General features: G+C 40.7%; 1 protein-coding gene across 9 annotated transcripts in view; it reads right to left on the bottom strand.

The window, feature by feature from the left end:
• The window catches only part of MEGF11 (multiple EGF like domains 11), a 292920-nt gene that overhangs the window by 52470 nt on the left and 222084 nt on the right, over positions 1-18366 (bottom strand). For all 9 annotated transcript variants that reach the window (XM_026856302.1, XM_026856305.1, XM_026856308.1 and 6 more), the window contains 3 exons: positions 8770-8890; positions 6985-7148; positions 6471-6573 (listed from right to left, as the gene is read on the bottom strand). In XM_026856302.1, the coding sequence (XP_026712103.1) occupies positions 6471-6573; positions 6985-7148; positions 8770-8890 (388 nt within the window). The remainder of the gene's footprint in view (positions 1-6470; positions 6574-6984; positions 7149-8769; positions 8891-18366) is intronic.

Genomic DNA, 18366 nt, shown 5'->3' with positions numbered 1-18366 from the left:
TAAATTTAAAAGCTGTCCTTTAATAAGTGAAAATAAACCCCCAAATAAATACAAAGATAAACAAACTTGTACCTCTTCTGTGTTTGTAAGACTAACACTGCAATCATGTGCATGCATGCTTAAGTTTAGCAGTAGGCTTACTGCAGATGCTAATTATAGTCTAAGGGTCTGATCCAACACCCACTGAATGAGTGGCAAAAATCCAATTGATTTCATGAAAGGTGAAATATATACTAAATCTGGCGCAGGACAAACACAACTAAACCTCACTTAGATGAGAAACTGGAGCCCCCTAGATATCTGCCAAGGAATGCACAGACATAATTAATGTCAGGATATCAATGAAGTCTTTGATATAACTTCATAATTCATATTTTTTAAAATTAGCCCTATATCAGCAGGAACCATGCTTAAAGGTTCCTGTCAAAGAGAGAATTTTTAAGCACAGCCTGACATTAAAATCTTATCAACTCACTTGAAATTAAGTCAATGAAAAATTAAAGCTAATTTCTAATAAGCTTATGTTACATTCATAGACTAAAGAGCACTTGTCGAATCCGGAGAGTAAGCATACCTTTTCATATGGAAAAGATTTTCGCATTTGAAAGGCAGAGGCCAGAAGAGAGGCTAAAATTCACCATTTTAGACTGACTCTAAAAATGTCTAGATTTTCTGTCTGTTTAAAGCTAATGTAAGGATACAGAATAATCACAGAAATAAATTAGTAATTTAAAAATCTGGGATAAGACTGCCAAAAGTAATAAGTGCAAAATATGGTTTAGATAATGGGGTTAGACATCTAGAAAATGCATGTTTAATAGGAACTTACTATTGCTCCATTCTGATATTTTAGGCTTTGTATTAGAATCCATGAGAGTACGAAAGTCTGATTTTTAAAAAACCCCAAGCTACAACATTAGGAATTCTAAAATACTGTGGATCTCTTCAGCTAAAAACCTGTAGGTGCATAGAACAAGTCCTAGATTTTTTCTGGTTTTAAGGTTGTCTGGAAAAGCCAGCTACCAATTACATCGGTAGGCACTTGGAGTTGATCTGTTAATGAGAACAGAATTATTTTGGCTTCAACTTAGTACAGCTGAGGACAGGATCTGGCCCTAAAATTATAAACTGGATAGTGCTGCAATGGGGGAAAGTCATAAGAATCCTAACAAAATGCATTTGATGGGGAGCTAAATAGAGTTAGGTGCTTTTTTTCTTGAAAGATTTTTGCAAAGAACTCAGAAGATATGAAGTTGAAAATACCTTAGAGCTCACTGTCAAAGTGGTCACTGTTTCTTTAAAATTCAAAAAGGCCTTCCCTTGAGTAACAGACTTATCAGTTTTACTGAATTAATGTGTCCACAGGAGGGAAGAAACATGCTTCTGTGTTTGAGTGACAGTGCAGATGTCACTCGCAGCCTGCAAATTCTCACAAACGCAAAGTCTCATTCCTCAAAGCTCACCTTATCTGTGACCAGCTGACGTTTCCTGACCCCATTAACTCGCCTATACAATCACACGTGGAAATCCCTACAACTCGAGACTACCACAACCACTGTACAATATTTCTGGATGTGATAAGAGACAATTAGGGTTTATGTTACTGGCAACATATGAAAGTTATTGAGGTTGTAAAGGACAGTGAAATATATATTTTGATTTCCCATATGTAATGGCAAAGAGGGAGGCTGCTTATATGAGACATGAGTGAAGCCTGAAGGTGAAAAGTACCAACACAATAACAAGATGTTTCTTCCTTACCAGCATGTGTCATTTTCATACCTTTATTTGCCAACCTGATTAATTAAGAAAATCTATGAGGAGTTCTTTTATAATTAACTATGGGATGCACACTTCTATATTTTCCATCTCACATCTATAGTACCATGCTGTCCTTCCCACACATTTTTGGTATGTTAAAATCTAGTGAATAAACTTTGTCTTTGGATATTCAGACAAGCTATTGAGTAAACTAGTTCAGTGGATAATTGAGATAACATCAGAACTGCAGTGTTCTACACTGATAGTGATTGAGTGTGATACAAAAAAAAAAAAGAAAGACAGAACCAAGATTCAGATAAGACAGCATTTCAGATTAAACAAATTCAGATAAACAGGATTTTAACTGACCTTAACATTTACAGGAATGGAATATATCCCCCTGCAGATCGCTTCCTATTTAATACCAATGTAATATCTGAAAGGTTAACAAAATACACACTGCCACAATTAACTTGAAGCACATTGACTCGTTACAGGGAGGAAATGAGCTTGCTGTGAAGATCAGCCAGGCCTGTGGCTCTCCTTTCTGTAATCTGTTTGCGAGCGGGATGTCTGACTGTGAAAACGGACAGACTTGGGTCTCAGAGACAGGATGAGCAATGGCTTCCCAGAGTCCTGCTAACCTGGCTCAGGTCAAGCACCTCCAGAAATGAGAGGACAGGCCAGCAACTATGACCAATTTAATTACTGAGGGTTGTACTGAGTGAACCATCTAAAGGCTTTGCAGTAATAACTAGTTGGTGTGGGTGAGGAATCCATTCCTGGTACGAAACATGCTGCCGACAGCCACCTTGAGGAGAGAGGACCAAGCTGAGGGGGTTTGCAGTTCTGCTTGCAAAACCCACTTGGCTTAGCTGGAGCCATAACTTCCAGAGCCACGCTGCGTTGCACCTAACCGCGGAACACTGCCTCCCCACGTCCTCCCTCGCTTCTGACCCACCCAGCAAGGCTGCCAGCGCAGCCAGTCCTACTCTGTCCAGTTTCGGGTAATTTACTAAGAGGACGCTAATTGAAATTTATGACCTTATCACTGTCACTGAGCATCCAGGAGAGGAGGTTGCGTCTGGGCGAGATGAGACTGATGCCTGCTCCTCTAGGACCTGTTTGCGCACAGGACTTTCAGGAAATGCTCCACCACGCAGGTTTTCTGCACTTCCACTCTCTCTGTGTATTCAGTGTGTGCAAGATCCCTAATTAACCAAATGTAATTAGCACTAAAGCACTCCATTTTCAAGCATTTTCATTTTAACTGGAATGCATACAAAGTAACACCTCTTCCACAGATGACTAGTGTGTTGGGAGCTTTAAGGTATCTGTGTGCACACAAGCACCCAGACAGAGCTGCGAGCACAGAAGCGCTGTGTATCTAAAACGTGTGGCAGACCTGGAGTAAGAGAGACCCTTATTAATCTTCAGAAAACAATCAGTATAATCAGTCAGGACTTGATCCTGCTGGAGGCTACGCTTTTTAACCTAGCAATAGATATGAACACATCTTCTTTTGATTTCAGGGGTACTATTTATATATGTGAGGTTAGGCATATGCAGTACTGGTGCAAGCTGGAGACCTCCCTTCGGTGCAAAGCTGAGCCCTTACTGTTATTGCATCTGACATTTCCTTCATGTGGAGGAAAATGCAGCTCTGCGTTGAGTCAGCAGGTCACAGATTCGATTTTGGCCCACATCTGAACAAGTTTCACTCTGCTTGTATCGCATGAGAGCTTTTTGCCAATGTGGTTTTGGTCTTTTATGTACCAGTGTTATGCTTGCCATGCTATCTACAAAGGCATTTGTGATACAATGTGCCTGTGTACCTGGTTGGGTAATTTTCAGCAATAACAACAGGGCGCAATCATCTTTAGATCTGATCTGACTTCTGCCTTTGGCTGCACACATGCAATTCCCCACTGAACTTAATGGAAACTGTATATGCACGTCTCTACGCAGCTTGTTGCCAGTGTGCTTATTTATGCATACAGCTGGTTTGCACAGCTTTGTGATCTCCTGGTTGATATGTGGGAATCTCTTCATCATCTTCCCATCTGCCAGGTACCCTCAGTTCCTGAAAATAACCTTCCCTCAGCTGGGACACACGAAGGACGCTGTCCTGAATAACAGTCCTGATGGGTGGCAGTCAAAACATAATAAAAGGATGGTAGACTGCTATTAACTTACATTGTAAGCCACTCTTTACATGTCTTTTTTCTTCTCATTCCAGTCTTCCTCCATGCTCCTACCATCTATCAGTCTCTGAAGGTTTATATCAGTAACATCTTGAAATCCACTTTAAAGAAAATGGGTTCAATCTTCCCCTTGATCTTTACATAAAACACTGACATCAAGAGGGAGTCCCACATGTGGAATGAACATACAGAATATGCTGTTTCAGATGAAGTTTTGTGGCTATTAGGTTCAGAAAGCCACGTGAATTTTCTGTCTGGTATGAGTGGGCAGGAAAACCTTCAGATATTCCACGAACCTGAACTTTTCTGATCTTTTTCAGGCCATGCCTAATTAGTACCAAATTCAGAAAGCAAAAAATTAAGCCTGAATTATTTATCACATCATATTTATAAAATGCACTGCAGTACACATTATGGGCCTGTTCACAACAGCTTACAGATAAGATTAATCTTTCACTGATGCCACAACTCCTTAATATGAAAATATAATTATCTAGCTGAAGAGTTTCTTAAATTACATACTTTCAAACTAGTATGAGCAGAATTTATCCTTGTGTCTGGTGTTAAGCCAAGTGGAAAAAACATTGGAAGCAGAATTGACAAATGGCTCTGTCTATCAACATTTCCAGTGCACACCTTACATGGCCCTGTCAACATCTCAACTCCAACCCGGTCTCAAATACTAATGTAAGATTTTCCTTCCTGAAATATGATCCTGAAGAAGGGAGTTCCAGAACTGCAGGGGCACACGGAAGGATAAAGTGCTTAGTTTGCAGTTAGTCCCCTTCAAGTTAATATACATTTATCCTGTCCAATATGGAAATTTAAAAAAAAAAAAAAAAGAAAAGGATATCACAGACATCATTCTTACCTTTACTTGGAGTAATTTGTACGTGCATTTGATGTCCATTGACAGATGTGCTTGGGAGTAAGCATAAGGCATTTGTTGGAAATGCCTTTGAGAAATAGCCACACCTTTAGTCTGCTTTGTCTGCAAAATACATTTTCTGCAGTATTGTCTGGAATGCTAGATCCAGAAAGATGTGTAATAAACATTTAGAGTAAGTGCGTATAAATATATCTCTTTAATTTACTGTACTTTTAAAAACCACTTTCTCCCTTGAAGAAACTCACAATGACTACAGGAAAGCCTCTCAAGTGTTTCTCTGATGATCATCAATAATGCACAGTAGAGTTTTAAAGCCTGATAGATAGATATATTGATGGTAAAGAGTCCCAAAGAAAGATGAATGCAGTCCACTGAGTGAAGAATACAAGCTGGAAGACTGGATATTAAAAAGCTTATAAAGTGAATTTTCTTGTGGGAAGAATGCCTTTTTCAGGTATACATGCTCAGTATCTTTGAAAAGTAGAGTGTGTAGAGCTTCCTATTTTTGCATTTTATTTAATTCTTAAAAGATTTTTTCCATTGTATGTTCTAGGTATAATTTCATTGCTTTTGCTTCATGCTTCTAGGAGCTGAGCTGCTGTGGTGATGTTCTCTCCATCAGAAAGAGAAGGCATGCATCAGTTTAAGGCATAAATGAAGGGGTAAGGTGACGGTATTCCATATGCTGGCTGCCTGATAAGCCTGCCATGCTCCATACGTTCTTCCAACTAGTTCTTGTGTAAAGAACAATTACATTTTCCAAATGAATTGCTGTTAATATAAAGGCATTTTGATTGTCAATGCCACTGGTGGTTCTGCAGTTATGGGCAAGAATATAAGTTTATTTCCCTCCAGGGCCTCTACAGAGGTCTGAGGGAGATTAACCAGCATTTTAGGCAGCTAAGTGTGAAATGCTGGTTGGGTCAATAACTTGCCCCCCACTGCTGTTATGTTAGCTGTCAAAAGCTGTCAAGGAGACATATCAATATGGAGTCAAGTGCAGGTCTGATTGTACTGAGATCTCCAGCCTGGACTCTCTGACTTCACTTGAATATTCTCTGCTTCTGTGGAATCACAAGAACTCTTTGTCAGACCAGCATTAATCTGCTCTCCCTAACTACCCTTCTGTGTGACAAGAAGGAAAATGGAAAAAGTGCAAAGACACGGTTTTGCGACAAAACTGGGTTCTGTACGATGGAGCAGCTGTAATGACTCTTAGCATTCAGAAAACACCTGTCTGCAGCCCCAGGTATGATGGTCCCAGGATTCACTGTAGCCACAACTGCACCTCCGTGGAAAGGGCTATTCAAGGAGAAACTCTGCAGGATTTCCAGATGATCTGCATCCCTCCTGAGGGAAGGCTAACATCTGGCTCCAGGATTGGAGCCATCTTCAACTAATCTGAATACAAATTTAATGAATGCCAATTACTGTCACCATCACAAGTGATTTAAATATGGGTAAGTTCAGCTGATCCTGTCTCAATCTATTATTTAAAAGTTTGCAGCCACAAGTCCAGTGCTATGCAATAGCAAAGCAGAATGACCCACCAAAATACCAAAAAGCCCCCAAAACATCAAAACCCCAAGGTTTACAAAGGTAATTGCTAATTTTACCTGTCCAGCCCGCAAGACAGCAGCAGTAACCGGTGACAGGATCACACCCATCTGCATGGCTGCAGTCACAGCGTTCACTGCAATTAAGACCATATGTTCCATCCTTCCAAAAATATAAAGAAAAAAGTCTCTCAGTAATCAGTTTTTTATTCTAAAATGTGCAAAATCATCTATCATGTCGTTCCTCTTAATGCTGAGTTGCATTTTTTAAATTAACATACGGAGAAGATAGAAACAACACAGTGCCTAACACTTCTATATAGAAACAAATGAGGAATTACTTTAAAAAATGATGTTCAGGAAAATGCAGACAAGACAGCAGCAGCTCTGATAAAATATAATGCAATGTATAATACATCTGCTTGCCTGCTAGAACCCCAATCTGTTATTGACACATGATTTCCTTCGGATATCTATAGACAAAATGAGATACTGACCTACTACACATTTAGAAGCTATGTGGATTACGGTTTTAAAGGAGATGCAAGACCATCCCAGGATGGGATGTACTTACAGGACAGGGCTGGTCACAGTAGTCCCCTTGCCATCCAGGTGAGCAGAGACAAAAGCCATCAGCTGGTCTGCAGGCTGCTCCGTTTGTGCAATAACATGTCTGGTTACAGTTAAGACCCCAACTTCCACTTGAACATGGAACAGAACAATCCACTCCTTGCCACCCTAAAGAAACATATGAGAGAAAAGGCATTTGGGATGTTTTAATGAAAAAAAGCAAAGTAGAGACAGCAAGAATGGCAGCTTTCAAACTGCAGCTCTTCAATTCTAGGACCAGTTTCCTCCTGAGCTTGGTGTAAATTAAGACTATTTTGGTGTCACAGACTGACCCTTTAATTACGATCTCCCAACTTCATCTGCCAGCATCTATAGGTACAAAAGGGCGATATAGGTGTCACTGTGTTGGCTGTTTACCAGATTTAGGTGTCTGATGCCTCCCTGGGAACTGCTTGGGCAGTAAGAGAGAGCACAGTACTGTCTGGCAGGCTGGAGACCTGCTGATCAGCGAGAATGCAAGAAACTTGCCATTTAATACTGCCTGTTTCTTAGCTTTTTTTTTTTTTTTTTTTTTTTTTTTTTTTTTTTTTTTGAGAATGCTCTTTAATATAAAGAAGCTATTACACCTAAAAAAAGACCAAGGCCATCATTTCTAACCATTAAGGCTCAAATCTTAACTACCAGCCACACAATGGCTTTCATTACACTGCAGCTGTATGTAATGGAGTTGAGCAGTAACTCATGGTTTATACACCCTCATTAAATGGGGTTCTACAGTGATCCATTAATTCATGTTTGAAATGCCAGATTTTATTGTTATTTGCCTCACTTCTGGTTTAGGGCTTATGTATGCCATACAGGCATAGCTCATGTTGGTATTCCGGGGGAAGACACAGCTACACGGAGAACGTAAGAGACACTGTGCTGTGAAGCAGTACAAGATTTCCCAAGTGATTACTGGATACATGGGTTACGCTCACTACCAAGCACATAAGGGAATTATGGACATATGTGTGGGAAGAAAATAGGTTAGTCTTGCAGAGAGACTCCGGAGCAGGCAAGACTTCTTGTTTCCCCAGAAAAAAGACAGATACATCCTGCAACCCCCATGCCAGCTCAGGAGACAGAGGATACCTGTACATGGCTGGGGTGTCACAGTGCCAGGGTACAGGGAGGACAGGGAGCTGAGAGGACAGAAGGGCATACAGTCAGGACCCATCCCACGGTCCCCAAGCGTAGGGTTGGCAGCCGGGATCAGCTAGGAGCCTGCATCACCAGGAAAACCTACGGGAACGACTCAAGGGTGGAGACAGACAGGCAGTCTGCAGGTCAGGGTCAGGTCTGGCGAGGATAACCATGGCTGGGCAGAGCCCAGTGCAATGGGCTAAAGAAAAGACTCTGCTTCCTTGCCCAGCTGTGGCACTCTAGGCACGGAGGGGAGAACAGGGGCTTTTGAGTGCTGGAGAAACAAGGCAACAAGCGATAGAGAAAAAAACCAGCAGTCTGGGGATTGCTTTGCATTTCCTCTGGAGAGGAGCTCTGGCTCTGCTAGCATACTTAATTCTGTGGCCTGTTCTTGCAGAAGAGCAGTTAAGTCTGGCCCCTGTTCAGGGCAGAGACAGAACATACAGTCAAGCCCCTGTTGAGTTTTGATACTTGGGCAGACTGTTGAATCACCGACAGGCACAAGAAAATAGTGGACTTACTGACTGCACAGCTGTGCCACTTCAAAAGGGGAGAAGCATTGATGCCAAATTGCAGACAATTGTTAAATCTGAATTTTGTTTACCTTCTTTGCAATAACACAGGCCATCCACAGGAGAACATGCACCATCATTTTTACAGTTACAAACTGATGAGCAATTGGTTCCGTAGGTTCCTGCCATGCAGGTAACGGTGCAGTCATCTCCCTGCAAACCAAAAAAAAGTCAGAGTCAGCTAAAGAAATCTGAATTTCAGGAAATTCCCATCTCTGCACAGGGAGTCTTTCTCTTTCGAAACAGTGAACAGAGTGTTATGAGTTGATTGCTGAGTCTTCACCACTTGAGCAGTCACCGCTGCTTCCCATGTTTATGATGCAATTAGTGCTTTGATTGACTTGGAGGAAAGGGACAAGTTTCTGGCGTTCATTCAGCAGGAGGTGGGGAAGTTACAAAAACAAACCTCCTAGAACAGATGTTAGATCATTAAGCAAAACATCACTTACGAAACACTAATCACAAAATATACAGTCTGAAACTGTGCAAAGATTGCTCTGCATTTCTTGGAAAAATATATTCTAAGAATAGGGTTGTTGAAAAGCTAAAGGATCTCATACATGCTCATCTTCCACAGGCTGGCAGACAGGAAAACTACATGGCAGGTGCATTAGACCTTTTTGATGTGTAGCTGGTACCCGCATTTGTTTTCAATTAGTTTGCATGAGATTGTGTGACTTTAGGAAAAACACTGAAGGAGGGATGTGTATGTCAGAGAGAGGAGGCACACAGAGCAGAACACAGAAACTGTCTGTCCCATTTCTGCTTTAGGTGTGGGGAAAGCAAGAGAAAGGAGAGTAAATACTTCTATGTTACAGAAGTATAGAATATTTCAACAGTAAATTACAGTACACCGTATGCTTGTGTGGCTGAAAGGACAGACATAGTTCTTGCTAATATTGTTCATCTGATACCACAAGGGAATTAAAATGTGAGCGCAATTCCTTTAAACCTACTTACTGAGTACCACAGTTGGGTCTGCATAAGTTAGCATATACAAAGTATTTTTGATCCCTTTCCTCCATGCCCTGATTTTCACATCACAAATTAGCTCCTAAATTTACTTCAGTGAGTCAAACTTTAATAATTTAGTTCTATGTCAGAGAAAGCTGTCCTATTCCTAAGTTAAATAGTAACTACACTGCTCGATGTGACCTATACCATAGCTCAGGGGAAAAGAGATTGGTCAAAATGTATTTTGCAGGTGAGACGCTTCACTGTTTGATAGGAGGATCCATTTATCAGGAGATAAATGCACAAAATGTCAGCTTCCCTATGCCGTGGCAAGTACCTCCAGGAGCCTGTATATCACAGCATCAGACACTGAGACAGTAAAAGGAAATATGAACAGATTTCTGAGCACCATAAACCCCCATATGCTTACTGTAGCAGTTCTGCCTAGCACCAGTATGACTCATCCTATTTTATACTAAAAACTTTGTTTTAGGGGGAAGTAAAAGAAACGGTTAAAATACGTACTGCTCAGAAGTAAATCCAAGTCTCTGATTTTTTGAGTGAAAGCAGTGTTTGTAAAAGATGCTATCTTTGACCTTGGTGGAGTAAAACAAGTTCCTCTGCAAAGGCCTGGCAGTAAAAGGTGCTGTCTTGACAGCCAGAAAATCCAAAGCACGCTGCCCCTCATTACCCTGCCAGCATGCCTACAGAATGAGCTACAGGAACCCAGAGCCGAGCGGGATGGCAGAGGGACATTCAGTCTCCACGCCTAATCAATCCTCTGCCTTTCTCCTGCGTGTGACAATTAGACAGCCAATTAGTGCCACTTAGAAAGCCGTATCTTGTGTGAATGAAACTCCCAACTCATTTCATGTACAACACAGAACTGCTGGTGCTGCTAATAATTTCTATGACAACTGACCTTATCTGGATTTGAACTAGTGATCTAGAAGTAAAAGAAAATTTCTTTGAAAAGGAAAGTAGAACAGAGTGATGTGGAGCTAAAATATCACCTTGGGAACAGGAATAACTAAAACAGCATCTGTGCCACGGGTGTAAGCAGAAGGTGGGTTTCCAGCTCTTCAGCTGCCTCCCCGTGGCCGCAGATCAGTCCGCGTTATGCCGTAAGTTCTCCCTGGCCTCGTGCACAACAGGTTGGTGCGGATTCACCAGTTTTCTGTGGAATTACTCTGTGTGTAGGGCAGTCAGACACAGACACTTGGGGTATCCCAAGCTATACAAGCTAAACATCAGGCTGTTTCATCTTTATTCAACACGTCTTTGAGTTTTGGCATTTACTTTAATATACTATACTTTATGGACTAACAGAGGTTGGTCAGTCTGGCTGTCCGCCTTATATGCACTTATTCTGCAAACAAAACTTAACTGAAAAAATAACTGGCTTAATGAGATTTCTATCCTCAGGTTTGACAAGTGAGACCTTCAGAGCTCTCTGAGTGACAACTGCCAAATACACTTAACTTCTTAATTACATAAGAGGAAAATGCACTTGAACTATAGCACTGGCTCTAAGATTTTATTAATTATAAATGCACACCCCGTTATTAACATTTTGAACTTGATTTTGGAGAATGACCTATGAAATTAAATGCATTCAGGTACTGTTAAAGAGATGTAAATTCCACCTCCCTTTCACCACCTGCCCAAGTGAATAATGCCACAGAATACGTCTCTCCAGTTGTTAATGAGTTAAATATTCTATTAAACTGATTTCAAATGTTGTGTATTGAATCTTCACTCTTGCAATATGGTACTTTATATTTCTATCCTATTTAGTAAAATTAATCAACAGCTGTGCTCCTTATGTTGATTATTCTTTCTTCTATTAAGATCGGGAGGTTAATGAGAGTAGTGAAATGCCTGGATTGTGGTGTACAGGATAGGAAGGAGTAGCTAATTCAATCAACATATACCCCTGAAAATGTTAAAGCTATATTAAGAAATCTAGCTATAAATAACTTGGTATTTTACATCTCTGTTTTCCAAGTCAGAATGATTCATATGGACATCACAAACTTTCAAAAGTGCTTCATTTTCTTCAAAATTTTCACTTAGAAGGGCCAGTTTATCAAAATATAACCCTGAAATCTATTTAATGCATTATTTCCTAATTCCAGGGGTCAAATCTGACTCTAACATAATCAATGGAAAAAGTCTCATTATGGGATGTGTTATCAGGCCCAGCTCCCATAAATGCCCCACCCTGAGTGTGAAGCAGCACGTTCCTGCCCTCTCCTTTGCAGCACAGCTTCCCCGGCCCCAATCTGCGAGGCGGCACCTCTGTACAACCAAGGACAGGGTGTCCCACATCCACACACAGCTGCTAGAAGCTAACGGGACTGAGCCTTTTGTTGTTTGAAATCTAAATCGGATGGGAGTATCCCAACATAGCAAAGACACAGGTGGGGGATCTGTGATCTCCGGGACCCTAAAAAGCCAACTTTAAATCAAAATGAATGGCAGCAGTGATGCAAGTAACACCGCATGTATGACCTTCTATACCTTTAAGTACTTCAGCAATACCAACTAATTGTTGCTGAAACTAAATGACAGACTTTCCTAGTACCATGAGAGGTCTGGGCATACAGTTCTTGTTATTGTTGATTCTCCCCTATGTATTGAGGGTTAGGTCCAAGGAACCAAACTCCATTAATAACTCAGGCTGCCAGCTCACATCCATCAGCATCAAATATTAATAGACTCATGAGGGCCAGAGCATACATCTTTCCGGATGGCAGTCAATAATATGTCGTGTTTCTGTTCAGGGAGAGGAGAAGATTTTCTTCCACAAAAATTATTATCGTACAATATTAGCAGAGCTTAAAGACACACTGCTGCCTTAGGTGTTAGCTGTGTTAACAAGCTCTGGACACTTCAGAAAGTGTTTTCCCTGGATTAATGTTGCGCTAACAGATTAGCCTTCTTGTTTCTGTTAAAAATACACTCCCGCTGTAAACAATGACCAGCTCCCTTTAAAATCCTCTTCCAGTGTTCAATACAAAGATTTGTATCTATTCCTGTACATTTTGGATCAGGCCTTTAAATCTGTTAAATGCATTTCCAAATGAAAAAAAAAAAAAGGGTATCCCAGACCATAAAGGCAGTTAATAACCCAGCAATGGTTAACACCACCTGGCTAAGTCTGCACCCATAGCTGGTCTGTCTTGAAGTTTGACTATTTGAGGATGTGAAATTAAGAATTTCAGAAGTAGCTACAATCTACAGGAATAAATTTGCCTTGGAGGGCTAAAGCCTGATTCCACTGAAGTCAGTGGCAAAACAGAAAATCAATTTTTCAAGGCCTCTGCAATGCAGAAGACTAACAGGGCTGTTATTGAGCTTGGCCTCAAGTTTGCATGATAAAGACCTATGTGACAGGTTTGTTTGAGTGTCCTTAAGGCTTAATCTGTCAAGGTCCTGAAAATCCTCAACTGCTCTGCAGATTATTAGTGGGGACTGACAACACTGAAACGTAACATATTTGAACCTTTGGTAATCTGTAATGACTCCAGCTAATCCGAGGTTTTGAACACGGTATCTGATTTCCCCCCTCTTGCCCTCCTCGCCTGTTTTGTGCCAGATGAATTAGAGGTGCAACACCTGTCAGCAGCACCAGGGAAGCTCAGTGTGCGGTTCTCGGAGATCACAGTGCAGGCATTAAATAGAGAGAAGGGCATGGTGCAGTGCCACTTGTACGTCACGATAAACAGATCAGAAAGACAAAACGCAGGTGCTGTTTGTACCTGATGTCTGTGTGTCCAGATAAGCTGACTGGTATGGATTGAGTACATAAAAGTATATATTTATATGTACACATATTACGTGGCATACCAGTGTGCTGGTACACAGTGTCTGTGCACTGATGCAGATCACAGATACAGTTCTGTATATTTACTTATTTGATTGTGACATTTACAATTAACCCAAAGTGGTTCTCCACAAACATTCCCTCAAGGTAAACATATGGTATCCAGCAACACAAACTGTCAGAACAAACTAATTTCCCTAATGGTGTTCCAGTAAAAATTAATGTGCTCTTCATAAGCATTATTAGCAGCAGTAGGAAACTTTGTACTTTTTCCGGTCTTCTCCTCCAACCTAGACTCAAACAATTTATTCATGACCTTACTATACAGCATCTTTACTTTTACAGCCATAATGATGTCCTCTGGCAGAATTCCTTTCCCCTCTGGGTGTTACTAATTACTCCCTGCAGATGCTATTATTGGTGCTAATGATAAGATGCAGAAAAAAGGTTGGGGAAGGATCTTGTGCCCCGTACAAGCCAAGTGTTCAGTTTGCAGGTAGTCACTGTTACTAAGAACTGACAAATGCTCCTTTACCCACTTTGTAACATTATATGACGTAGCTGTGCTAGAGTGTGATATACATCTAAAATGACACAATGAAACCATGGATGACCTTATTCAGTCTCCCTTTCCTTTTGCCCTTTTCATGGGATAAGATGGGGTAAGGTGGAAAGGATGGGAAAGAGCTTTCTTATATTTAAAAAGTGACTTTACAGCTCATGACTCATCCAAAGAACAACCACTGGCAGCCCTGAATGCCAAAGTCTTTCATTAAATCATAAAGCACTTCCAACAGCCATCTGCACCTCAGTGGCATCACAGTCCTCTGAGCATACTGTAAAACTTGGACATGCCATAAGGACCAAGCACAGCTACCTTTGGGACTGGGAAGAACTTACCACTTTGCTTCCTATAAACTAACGATTTACAAACATTTACAAATGGATGTCAGCATTTTGTTTCACCTCTAAATTTGTGCTAATATGCTAATTCATGCAGTAAATTTCACAGTAAATGCCAAGTTCAAAATTAGTCAGCCTGATAATAATTTTTAAATTTGGTGTTTGATCAAAAGTATTCAGCAAAAGATGCATACAAACAAAATGGAAACTCTATTTTTTATAAAGAGAGTAGTAAGTAAAATTATTATAAATAAAGTATATAAAGAGGGTACTCACAGTACTTTATTAAATACTATTTAATTGCATATGGCTGGTTACAGACAAAGCCTTTGTTAAGCAAAAACAAAGCTGGCACCACTGACTGGAGGGGAGTAGAAGTTACCACAGGTGACTGTTGTTTGTTTTTTTCCAAATCGTTTTTACAAAACCTGGCTGAACTTTGTGGATTCCTGTTTTATAAACCCAAATGTATTTGCTGTGGCCTCCTACGGGCTATTACTGGTGTAACACCTGTTAGTCCCTCAGTAAGGCCATAGGAGAACCTGGACTCAATTCTTGTTTCTGGCCTGTTGGGCCCCTAGAGCCTCTCACTCCCCAATCTGGGTTTTTCTGTTTCCCATCGCACAGCCTCACAACTGATCTGAGATACATTAACAGGGTATTTGGGTCATTTTTATTTCAAAACCAGGAGGACTCATTCTATGGTCCCAGGGCAGTAGGAACTTCAGAGCAATTATCCATCCATCTTCCCAGAGGGGACCTTTCCCATCACGTTGACGATGCATTCGGGAAGCCTTTGGCCACAGCTTAGAAAAGCCTTTGATTAGGATTTGGCTACCTGGAGAATAACTTGTACATATCAAGATTGAAGAACTTGTGCAGCCTTTCAGCCCGGACACCGTGTATGCATATGTAGAGCTGGAATTAACTGCACAGAGCTCATGGTTTTCAGCATGGTAAATCCAAATTCCATGGCATTTACCATGCAGGATGCAAGGATCTGTGCATCTAAGGAGTCAGGCATTGCACACTGGCTCAGGATTCCTTCAGACTGGGAATTCAGGGCTTGGGTCCTGAGGTCTCATCTCTGAATATGTTCCACTCACTCATGGGAAAGGGGTAACGGCAGTGAGCTGTGCTGACTGCACTGGTGGTAGCAGAGCGGCCCTGGGTGCCCTCATTCCAGGCACAGAAAAGGTTTTTTCCATGTGCATGCACTGCATCATCCATGTACAGTAAACCCACACAGGCAAACTGAGAGACACTGTGTCTGCAAGATAGGTCTCATCTTCTGAAGTAGAGGTGCACAGAATCTCACCACTCTCCTGTCCTTCAGCATCTTAGCTCCAACATGCTTTTTACATCCAAAATGAACAATGCTCTGGCACAGTAGAAATGATGATGAAGTGCAGCAGTATTCTATACAAATAAAGGCAGCAAATTCTAGCTTTGTGAGGGTTTTTTTGCCTCCATGAAACCAAGTGAAAACAAATACCAGTAAAAATTCATTTAAAAAACTGAATTTTGCATATTAAAACTCAGCAAACCTGAGTTGGATTTCTGTCAGTGAGCATTATAATCCCCCTCACCACCAGGGAATAGTTTTCTATTTTGCACCAAACATATGCCCAATATCAGTCAGTTACCTGCAATTAAAAAAATCCATTCCTACTGTTCAAGTCACCTAAATATGGGCATTAAGAAAAAAGAAAGATAATTCAATAAAGATTGTAGGGAAGACATAGCACCCTCCCCCCTGCTTCCCATAAATCAGTGTAGTACTGCTGCTGGCAAAAAAATCTAAATCTAGACTAACTTTACACCACTTGAATATCTGCCTGGTTTAGTATTTAGGCCTTAACTGCAGAGCACTTTAGTGTCAGCGAGGCAATGAATACAGCATCATATAATTAAATGTATTCACAAGGAAAGTAGTGTGGAGAGTAAAAAAGATGATCAACCTCTGAACAAGATTTTTTTATACAGTCAGCACTTTTTACCTAATAAAATATCACAAAACACATTTATCCAGGAGAGACCTCTCCAAAAATAGGAGATTGGATTTAGCCTGGGTAAAACAACTCCTACATCATTTCCTCAGGACATTTCATCTGGTGAGACGGCGCATCATACCTGAGAGGACAGCCTCCCACAGGCAGCCTGTAATGGAGTACAAGCAACATAGCCATGCACAGTTCAAAAAACATGATGGAGGTCAGTGTTCAAAAATCGGATGGTTGTGCAGAGCCCAGCCAGCTCCAGCAGCTGGCTACATAAGGGCAAGATATGGAGACAAACTCTTAATTCTGTTCACAGTGGAGCTGGGGAGATTGTTTATGGAGCAGATATTTCATGTAGAAATGAAAACATCTATAATACATGGGTTTAGATTTAGTTAATGGGAAGATATATTATCAAGGCAGGTCAATCATGTCTGTACCAGGAGGATTACTAATATACATTATGGGGCCAGCTGGGTAACCAAGTCCTCTGTTTAGTTAAAGCAATTTAAATCTGGAACAGAGCCACTTCAGATTTATTCAGGTGAGGCAGGGAGTAGGCTCTCAGAGTATTTTAAAACTTAACTCTGGGGAAGCTATAAAGAGTCAAACACCTGTGGGGCTCATTGCTGTTACTGTAACCAACTTTGATCAGCTGCAATTCTAAAATGCTCCAGAAAACATGGCCATATGACAATTAAATGTACCAAAATGTAAAATGGCTCAGGCATAATGTGCATTATTTCAAATTAATAAAAAGTACTTACATGTCTGAGAAGTATATACTTGGTACATGTGCGCTTCATGACATACTCAACAAGCTACTTGTGTCCAAACTGTGGGACTGAAGCTAGCCCAGTACAGCAAAATACTAAATAGCAGTCCTTGAATAATACTGGTAAAGACAAAAAAAGCAATTTTCTTCTGCTTTTTAAAATGGAGGCATCTGAATTGGAGTTATCACTATGGTAAAGGAATGATTTTAACACACTATCTGCAGTTCCACCATTTTCTTTCCCAGATTTAGGCAGAATAGATCAGTGGCTAACAGAAATGGAAGCCATTTGTAAATATGGAGAAGCATTTCAGTGCAGTGCAGTGTACTTCAGAGTAAGAATTCAGAGCTGGCTATGACAATTCTGCACCAGCTATTTTATGGGAGTATCTTTGTCTGGAGATCAGAGATGGTTTCTGCTCTGTCCACACAGACTGAGTAGCACAGTCCAAGATCTAACTTGTACGGCCTCCTGACTTTTTTTCAATAACAAATTTGATCTCTGGCTGACAAGTCTGAACACTTCTGCAAAAAGGACATTAGCAAAACCAGGAAATAAAAGGCATCATTTATACTTTCAGCCTCTATGACATCCTCTGGCAAGAAGATCCACAGTTTAATTATAAATACAAAGGAGAAAAATTATCTTTATTTGTTTGCTTCAAATCCACTGCCTGATTTTTAATTGGGAAACTTCTTATACTGTGATAAATAGCAAGCGTGCATTCCTCCTTCCCCTTCCCCCATGGTGTAAGAGACCTCTCACATATCTACCCTCGGTGACCCCTTTTCTAAGCAAAATCATCCCACTCTCTTATTCTCATTTTATGGAGCCATTTCACAATTTAATTACGCATTCTCTGAAAAGCACTATCTTTGTCTTTAAACCTGCTGTGCAATCATTTAATTGGTTGCCCCTTGTTCCTGTGTTATTAGAAATAGTAAATAACCATTCCTTGTTCATGTTCTATGCACCATCCACAGTTCCATGGATCTCTATCGTATTCCTCCTCAGCCATCTGTTTTCTGAGCTGAGTTCTAGCTTATCAAGTCACTCTTTGTATAGAAGCTATTCCATATAAAAGACGATCTTTGTCACCATTCACTACTTCCATTATATCCTTTGTAAGCAAGAATTAGACAAACTGTACGCAGTAATTTCAGATTT

The sequence above is a fragment of the Athene cunicularia genome, assembly GCF_003259725.1.
Source record: "Athene cunicularia isolate RWA chromosome 10 unlocalized genomic scaffold, athCun1 chr10_part1, whole genome shotgun sequence".
Taxonomy (NCBI): domain Eukaryota; kingdom Metazoa; phylum Chordata; class Aves; order Strigiformes; family Strigidae; genus Athene; species Athene cunicularia.
This window is presented reverse-complemented; position numbering and strand designations above follow the sequence as displayed.